This window comes from Vespa crabro, chromosome 9, assembly GCF_910589235.1.
Source record: "Vespa crabro chromosome 9, iyVesCrab1.2, whole genome shotgun sequence".
NCBI lineage: Eukaryota > Metazoa > Arthropoda > Insecta > Hymenoptera > Vespidae > Vespa > Vespa crabro.
The window spans coordinates 2,425,001-2,435,000 of NC_060963.1; the positions used below are offsets into that span (position 1 = coordinate 2,425,001).

The following is a 10,000-nucleotide window of genomic DNA, read 5'->3' on the forward strand; positions in this document are numbered from 1 at the left end:
AAAAGAAAAGAAAAAGAAATTCTGAAACTTTGCCTATTTTCGATAAAAATCCTTTTCCTCTTTGTTTATCAATTATTCCAATTGATCGCTTCGTTAACAAACAGTTATACCATGTATCATTAAATTTATATAGGAATTTTAATAATAATAATAATAATAATAATAATAATAATAATAATAATAATAATAATAATAATAATAATAATAATAATAATAATAAAATGAATAAAATACTCCGATCCTTTTCGAACTATTTCCTTTATAGAAAAGAAAGAAAAAAATAAAAGAAAACAAAAGATAGAGAGAGAGAGAGAGAGAGAGAGAGAGAGAGAGAGAGAGAGAGAAAAGAAACAAATTCTACAGATTGCCCTTGACAATAATGAAATTATTTAAAAGAATTTGGAGTCTAACTCCCTTAACGCGTACGGATAGATTATCTTCATATCTATTTTTTTTCTTTGTTCTTATTTTTTTTTTCTTGTCTTTTCTTTTTCTTTTTTTTCTTTTTTTCTTTCTTTTTCTTTTTTATATTATTATTATTACTCTCTTAGAGAAGAGAATATATAATTCGGCCAAAAAGCCGACGTAACAACACGAACCGACGTTCGGAGATTCGACGAAAAGGGTTGTTCGCGGCTAGGATGCTAGATGAGTACTGAGGCACGTCATCGGTTGCCGGTTTCCAACCCCCCTTCCACTCTACGTGCACCACCACCATCCTTCTCCCTTTCACTCCCTCGTACACCCTCGTACACCTTCGGCAAACGCGCATACCCACGCAACTGTTGCGCCCACGCCCATCGACGATCATCCCTTAACATTTTCCCTGGTACTCTTCTTTCTCAATTTCTATCCATATCTCTATCTCTTTCTCTTTCTCTTTATCTCTCTCTCTCTCTCTCTCTCTCTCTCTCTCTCTCTCTCTCTCTCTCTCTCTTCTTTCTCTCTTTTTTAATCGCACGGAGGTGGTGATCTTAAAAAAAAAAGGAAAGAAAAAAAAAGAAGACCAAAAAAAAAGTAAACCAAAATAAAACATAATAATATACAATAGAAAAAAGAATAACAACAAAGCGAAATTATTTAAATGCATACGGTCACCTTTCTCTCTCTCTCTCTCTCTCTCTCTCTCTCTCTCTCTCTCTCTCTCTCTCTCTCTCTCTCTCTCTTTCTCTATTTTATTATTTCTTTCTTTTCTTTTTTCTTTTTTTTTTTTTACTTTTTATTTTTTATACTCTAACATCCTTTTCCAAAAACTCTTACGATCGATCGATCGATCGATCTTCGTGAAGATCGAACGAGATCGTTACCAATAAAATCATCGAGAAAATATTTATACGTAAAAATCTGCATATAAATGGATATTCTTTCGTCTTCTATTTTTTTTGTGGTTTTTGTGCTTTTGTTCTTATGTTTGTTTGTTTGTTTGTTTGGTTATAACAATGAGCAACTCTTCGTAAAGAATGGCGGATATTAAACTACAACATAATTGAATGAAATGAAAATAAAGTACGCATTTCAACGTATAAGTGATATTTGTGAAAACTGTGATATATTGTGTGTGTGTGTGTGTGTGTGTAAGTACCTATCTATGTTCCTTTTTTCTTTTTCCTTCATTTTTTTTTATTTTATATATATATATATAAAGAGTAAATATTTGTATTAAAATAATTCGATAAAATGAATTTTATCGATATATTATATCCAATATATTATATCCAATATAAACGTACAAAAATAAATCCATCATAAAATTTGTGGTATTAATATGAACGAAAATGTATATTCGCGTCCTTTAATTTTTTTTTTTTTTTTTTTTTTTTTTTTTTCAAACGAGAAAGCGACGACGGCGTCGACGAAGACGACGACGACCATGACGATCGAAACAAACGACAACGAAACATTTCGAATCACGGATACTAATTATTTTCTATCGGCGAAGATTCCAAACGCTTAAGTTCCAACTTCGTAAGGGCTTATCCTTCTAATTAATTGACCCAGATTTATCAGCGAGTAGTACCGAGTTTCCCGGAGTTGTCTCGTCGCGACGAGTGACGTCGTTGTTGATTTCTTCTGAAAGATAAGAGGGTCCTCGAAAAAGAAAGAGAAAGATAAAGACAAAAGAGAAAGAGAAATAGAAAGAGAGAGAAAGAGAAATAGAAAGAGAAAGAGAAGAAATAATGACAGAAAAAGGAAAAAGAAAGTGAAATGAAAAAGTGAATGAAAAAGAAAAAATAAATGTCGTCCAAGATAATATCCTAAATAAATTTTGTATATGTATACGTAGATACATGGTACATATGTAAATTTTTCTTTTTTTCCATCGATTACATAAACGAACAAACTGGTTGATATATAACAAATACTGGAATTTCTGGATTCTCCTACCCCTTTCTCTCTCCCTTTCTCTCTCTCGAAAAAAAGAAAAAAGAAGAGAAAGCAGAAGAAAACAAAAAAGACAACAAAAAAAAAAAAAGGAAGAAGAAGAACAAAACAAACAAACAAACAAACAAATAAACAAAAATATAGATCACTACGATCTGCGATTATACGTATGTATTACGTCGGGACAAGGGAATTTTTTAACCGATTAGGTAATAAAATGAAAGTTTTTCGAGAAGGCAAGTAGTTTAACGCAAATTGATCTAATCGATGGAAATTGATGAGTTCGTCCTTTTTCTATCTCTCCCACCTCTCTCTCTCTCTCTTTCTTTCTTTCTTTCTTTCTTTCTCTCTCTCTCTATCTCTATCTCTTTTCCCTCCCCTTCCTTTTCGCATTCATTACAGGCCATCAAAAATAAAACAAGATTACCTTGACTAATCTGAATCTATATGGAATCCTTCATAACGTGGAAGGATATTGCAAAAGTCAATATAACTAACGTAACATGGCCAACTCTTTCTATCAACCAATACGCTTTGCATTGAACTTTTCCAATCAAAGACGTGCAAAATAATTAATGAGAAATCTCATTTAGTTTTTACATAACGAAGGTAGAATTAAATTATTCGTGTGAGCAAAAGAAAAAAAAAAATATATATATATATATAAATGTCAACTATTCCCCAATAAATTTTATTTTATTTTTTTCTCTCGCCTAAAAACGATGAATATACAATTTGAAATTATTTGAGAGAAGAAAAAAAAAAAAAAAGAGAGAAGAAAATATTTTTTCAATAATTTCTATCATCCTTGCAAATAATATACATAAAAAAAAAAAAAAAATATATATATATATATACGACATATATAAGAAAGAAAAATATATAAATAAGCAAAATTAAAGAAAAAAAGAAAGAAAGAAAAAGAAAAAGAAAAAGAAAAAAGAAAAGAAAGAACTTTGTTTTAATTAAAGCTATATATAAGAGGTACGACAATAATTAAATTAATCTCAGAGAAAATCGTTCAGTATGTTTATATCGACAAGAAAAATAAAGAAAGGAAAAAGAAAAAAAAGGACAGAAAGGAAGAAAAATCGTTACAAATGGTCTACCGTGTATAAGAAGCTTAAGCCTCAAGGTGGTTTTTAACTCGATGAAGGGGGAGGGCGAAAAAAAGAAAAAAGAAAGAGAGGAGAAAAAGAGAGTGAAAAAAAATAAGAAAAAGAAAGAAAAAAAAAACAAGAGAAAGAAAATATATTTTCCCATGACTTTTCTCTATTTCGTTCTCGCTCTCTCTCTCTCTCTCTCTCTCTCTCTCTCTCTCTCTCTTTCTCTCCCTCTCTCTCTATACACAGATATATATCTCATTCTTACTTCACTACAACTCCCGTTCGTCTTCGTTACTCGAACTGTATATACCACTTGGATTTAAGGGGTAGTACTCTGGACTAAAAGAGCCCCCGGGTATTTCTGAAAACACTAAGAAAAAGCATGTCGACGGACAAGGCCAACTCTTTCTATCTATCCATCTCTCTCTCTCTCTCTCTCTCTCTCTCTCGCTCTCTCGCTCTCTCGCTCTCTTAATTTTCACCTTTCTTTGTAAGAAAGAGTTGTTCTTTTCTTGTAAGAAAGGCATCTTTTATAAGACAAAAACAGAAAGGGGAAAAGAAAGAGAGAAAGAGAGAGAGAGAGAGAGAGAGAGAGAGAGAAAGAGAGAGAGAGAAAGAGAGAAAAAGAAATAGACTTCTCGAGAGTTTTAAATTTCGTGTCGTTGGACTTTACGTGGAAACTTGTAGAACATTTCACGGCTAAAAACAATGTGTCTGTTTTATGTAACCATCATTGTATAAAAAAAAAAAAAAGAAAAAAGAAAAAAAGAAGAAGGAAGAAAAAAAGAAAAGAAAAAAATGTTCTCTTCATTTTAGATTCATTTAATTATTCATTCAATTAATTAATAATAAAAGATAAATATATACATATGTAATGTATAATAATAATAATAATAATAAAAAGAAGAAGAAAAAGAAGAAGAAAGAGAAAAAAATATATAATACATACTATTCATTATTTTGTTTTTTTGAATCTAATTAGCAATGAATTACCATTCTTTATCAACATTTCTTTATTTTTTTTTTCTTTTCTCTTTTAATCTCTCTTACCCTCTCTCTCTCTCTCTCTCTCTCTCTATATATATATATATATATATGTGTGTGTGTGTGTGTGTGTGTATGTGTGTAGTATGTATATATATATATATATATATATTTTTTCCTTTTCACAAAAAAGTATACGCGAAAAGTTCGACGAAATTTAATATGCTAATAAAAGGGTCAGCTTTCTCTGAATTTACATCGAATCCCCCATTTTTGCCCCCATATAGTTACTTCCTTTAATCAAGAAAAAGATAAAATTTGCCTTTTCAGTAAAATATATTGTAATTCGCGTATAAATTAATTACAATTTTCCTATGATAATTCAAGTTGAAACATTCTGTCAAATTTTTATAGATTCATCGTACAGAGCTCTAATATTACGAACTAAATTAAAATGAAAGAAATAAATTATCCGTAAAAAAAAAAAAAAAAAAAAAACAATAACAATAATAATTATTATAAGTAATATTAGTTCGAAAATTAACATGAATTGATTTCGTAAGAATTTGTTTATATAAATTATTTATAACAAATTGTCGATTAATTATTAATAATACGTTGAGAAAAAAATAAATAAAGAAGATTCTACCCTTTTAAAATGACGTTTGAATCGAATCTCTACGATTTTTCATTCCGTAGATATTCCCATATAAATGACTATTAATAACGTCAAAAAAAAAAAAAAAAAAAAAAAAAAAAAAAAAAATTTAATTATTTATTAATTTATGTAATTTTATAGAACAGTTTGCAATTTGCATTTTTTTTGTGCGAAATAAGACTAATGACGTTCGTAATTTGTTTTATAAAAATTGTTTATAACAAAATTGTTAATTAATTATTAACAATATATTATTAGAAAAAGAGAGAGAGAGAGAGAGAAAATTCTACCCTTTAAAATGGCGTTTAAATCGAGTCTCTACGATTTTTCATTCCGTAGATATTCCCATATAAATGAAATCCATTTACTACGATCCACTGACCTACATAATTTCATTCAAATTGACTCGGCGACACACTAACCTATATAAATACCGAGAATTTACGCAACCTTACTACTACTACTACTACTACTATTACTATTACTACGATCAGGTGTACTATATGAATTATGAATGAAAATTTTTCGAAGACGATATCTTCGGAACGGAAAATCGTAGAGACTTGAAAAAACCACCATTTTCACGGACAATTTATTCTTTATTTATTTAAACATTCCAATAATATCGATATAATAAAAATCGATTTTTTTTTTATTTTTTAATAACTTTTAAAATCGAATCTTTTTTATTTTTCCTTTATTTTTTTTTCTTTTTCTTTTTTTTTTCTTTTCTTTCAATAACAAAGACACAAATGGAATCATTACAACTTTTATCATAATTATGTAAACTTTTGTATTGTTTATTTAAAATAACGAATGGAACGTTTATTAATATAATACAACGTCACAGTGCGAAATTGAAAAATGAAAAAATTGAAAAGATTATATATCATTACTAATTTATCTGATAATCTTACGTACATTTTATTATTAATTGTATATCTTTAAATTGTCATTTCAAAATATTTAAATTAATAATATTACTTAAGCTGATAATTCTTACACAATATATGGATCAATAGTTTATTATTGAGAATATCGATCAATGCACCTATTAAAAACTAATAAAATATAATATATATATATATATATATATATATATATATATATATATATATAAAAATATATAACCACACACAAAAAAAAGCAGCTGTCCTTTCTATGTAATCTTTGAGTTCGCTTAAAAAAAAATTCATGCTGTCGTATTATGAATATGGCGTCCGCCTTCGTTCTCGCCCCCTCCCTACTCCCTCGTACCGTACGACCTTTATAAAGAAAGTTTTTTCATATCCCTAAAAAAAAAGGGTGGTGGTAAAAATGATCAAAGTTATTGTCCCACCTTGTATACTTACAAAAAAAAAAAAAAGAAAAAAGAAAAAAAAGAAAAAAAAACAAGAAAAAAAGCAAAAAATAAAAAGAAAGAAAAAAGAAGAAAAGAAAAACTTACATACCCTTTGTATACAAATTATATACCATTCCTCTCTCTCTCTCTCTCTCTCTCTCTCTCTCTCTCTCTCTCTCTCTCTCTCTCTCTCTCTCTCTCTCTTTCTAACATACTTGGCGATTTAACTAATCGGACACGCCCACGTACGAGCCTATTACTTTATTTGTATTCAACGAAGAAAAATGATCGGGAGTAGGGGTTGGGGTTAAGGTATGGGTAGAAGGGGGAGGGGGAGATGGGGAGGTTAAGAGAGAGAGAGAGAGAGAGAGAGAGAGAGAGAGAGAGGGAGAGGGAAAGCCAATGAAATCAGAATGAATGTCACGAGCGCGTTTGTAGCAGATAAAACTCGTTCGACAGGATTTCGGACCTTCGATGGTTTTATATAAAAGAAGAGACAACGAAACGACGTACAAACAAACGTACGAAATGTTTCGTTCATTCTTCCTCGTCTCTCTGTTCCACGTCGGACTTGTGTTTTTGACGATCGTTTCGGCGATCGATATTTCAAAAACGAAGAAAACGGATATCAGCTTGACCGAAAACGATGTTGTGGAGAAAACCCAATTGGTGAGAGAGAGAGAAAGAGAGAGAGAGAGAGAGAGAGAGAGAGAGAGAGAGAGAGAGAGAGAAAAGAGAGAAGTTAATAATAATTATTATTGTTATTGTTGTTATTATTATTAATATTAATAATGTTTTCTTCTTTTTTGTTTTTTTCTTTCTTTTCTTTCTTCTTTTTCTTTTTCTTTTTTTTTTTTTTTTTTTTTATGATTACGTCGAAACTAACAATAAATAATTCGATAATTGGAGAAAAAGAAAATATTTATCAATAAACATTTCCGTTCGAAGTATAATTAAAAAGCAAAATATATGTGTATTGATTAACTAATTAAATTAATTAAATTAATTAAATCGATCAGTCGATGAAAACAAAATATTTACCATTAACCATTTTCGTTCGATATTCGGCTATATATATATGTATATATATGTATATATATATATATATATATAATGTATTTCAATTAATTCTTTACAATCTAATTTTTTTTGTTTTCTTTCAAGTCTGCACGTAAATTATATAACATGAAAGTTGTATCATACTGATATAAATATATACATATATATTTAACTTATATATTCGGTATAATTATACTAAGTATAACTTATAACAAAACGAAATAAAAAAAAAGAAAAAGAAAAAAAATATTGTCGCCATAAAATAAAATAAAATAAAATGAGCGTTGTACGGACTTAAAAATTGCATGCATACGTAACGTTAGATAGCGTTAATTAATTAATTAATTTATCATTCTTTTCGATCTAAATAATTAATTTCATGTAATATCTTGGAGATGATTCGTTCGACATTACGTCGCTATTTCGTATTGAAAAAAAAAAAAAAAAAGAAACGAAAATGAAAAAAAACAACAAGTGTAAACAGAAGTACTTGAAACGCTATTCATTAAAAAAAAAAAAAAAAAATGAAAAAAAAAAGAGAGAGAGAGAGAGAAGACAAAACATCGATAATTAATAAAAGTGACGACAATAAAATATATTTTATTTCTCTATTTCTATTATAGAAACAATTAGCATCATCAGTTGGTAGTTCTACGCCGTTCATCGGAGACATTTCTATTGGCATTAGATATCCAAATGAAGTTGTCTACAGGAGAATTTTAGAATTCGATAATCCAACAAATGGAATCCATAGTTTCTCGATAACCCTGACCGTACCAAATGGTAAGTTTCAATTCGATTTGATTATTCACTATTTCACAACGTTAAAAAATTACAAAGAATCTTTCTTAATTGAACTTTAATTGATTTAATTATAATTATATACATACGCGATGATGATAGAACGTTAAAATAAACGTTGAAGGCTTTCGAACGTGCTTATCCTTCGACGTCGAGTCAAACACTGTAGGTTTCACTCTCAATGTCAGTCGTAGACAAAATAATGTAATCACGTAAGCTACTACGCTTTCTCTTATTTTGTTTATACTTCGTCTATGTACGATACTTTTCATTGAAATCTTGAATCGATTACTATATAACGCGATACAAAAATAAATAAATAAATAAATAAATAAATATATATATATATATATAATTAATTAATTAATTTCTCCTACAATAATGTTAGAATATGTTCAACGTTCATACACGTATCTCTCTATTTTTTTTTCTTTCTTTTTTTGTCCCTTTTGTAAGAAAAATCGAAACATTAAATCAATTCGATTGCTTCGACCTTCTTCTTTTTTTTTCTCATTTAGGTATTATCAACTACGTGCACGTCATAAATAATCAGGGTAGTAATGCCGTTGCTTGTATCGACGAATCAACACTCGAATCGTCCGAAGTTATCGTACATTTTCGCATACCAGCTAGCAGTACTTCATACTTGATGCTCGTAGTCGCGGCACATTAAAACTTTTAATTAAATTCAATCAAATTAAATAAAATATTATTTTCATATAATAAATAATATCAATGAGAATGTTAATAAATTGTTATTGTTATTACTATTATAATCTGTAATGATAATAAATATTCAATTAACTATATCTTTGTATTTTTAATCCTTCTAATATAGATTCCAAACATATTTTATTTAGTCATTATTATTATTATTATTATTATTATTATTATTATTATTATTATTATTATTATTATTATTATTATTATTATTATTAGTATAATCAACTAATAAAATTATTTTCCAAAGGGATTGTCGACTTAACGCGTATCTACGTACATACATATGTATATACAAATGTACGAAGAATGAAAATCAAATCACGAAAGTACATGCGTCATTACGTGAATAAATTCTTTTACGATCATTTAAAATTATGCATACTTTGCGTCGTATATAGACAGACATCATATTTGTCGTTGAGCGACGACAGGAATTTTACAGGTATCCCGATTCATAATGTTAATTAGCGACGAACGTTTCGAGAATGGAATGCATAATTAATCGAATCGACGAACGTTCGAATGTCATCTGATTATAGGATATAGTCAAATAGCAAGATATATAGATCTACGTATCTATATATATAGATATATATATATATATACACATAGTTAGATATCTCAACATCATTATTATTGTTATTAGTAATGTCAACGTAAAAAATAATCTAAGATCATTAATCTAAGATCATGTGTTGTTTAGATGTTTTTGGAAAAGAAAAGAAAAGAAAAGAAGAAAAAAAGAAAAAGAAAAAAGATGGTATAATCAATCTTTCAATATTCCATCAAATTATATCAATCAAATCGAACAAGAAAGAAAGAAAATCTTTATAATTAAAATATTTATTATTAATAAATTTGATTTATCTAAAAACTATGTGTATCGATTTATAATATAATTAAAGGAAAAAAGAAAGATTTATTAATGAAAAAAAATTCTATTGA

General features: G+C 28.2%; 2 protein-coding genes across 3 annotated transcripts in view; one reads left to right on the plus strand and one right to left on the minus strand.

Annotated features, from left to right (window-relative positions):
- LOC124426925 overlaps nt 1-10,000 on the minus strand; it is a 79,421-nt gene that overhangs the window by 51,416 nt on the left and 18,005 nt on the right. The window contains exon 1 of one of the 2 annotated variants that reach the window (XM_046969202.1): nt 427-660. The exons of the other annotated variant lie outside the window; for it this stretch is intronic. The gene's annotated coding sequence lies outside the window, so the exon portion shown is untranslated. Of the gene's footprint in view, nt 1-426; nt 661-10,000 lie in introns of those variants that run through there. 2 annotated transcript variants of the gene reach the window in all.
- Nucleotides 6,927-9,085, plus strand: LOC124426927. The gene is made up of 3 exons (XM_046969208.1): nt 6,927-7,141; nt 8,155-8,314; nt 8,851-9,085. Exons 1-3 carry the CDS (start codon nt 6,947-6,949, stop codon nt 9,003-9,005), a joined length of 510 nt encoding a protein of 169 aa, XP_046825164.1. The 5' UTR covers nt 6,927-6,946; the 3' UTR covers nt 9,006-9,085.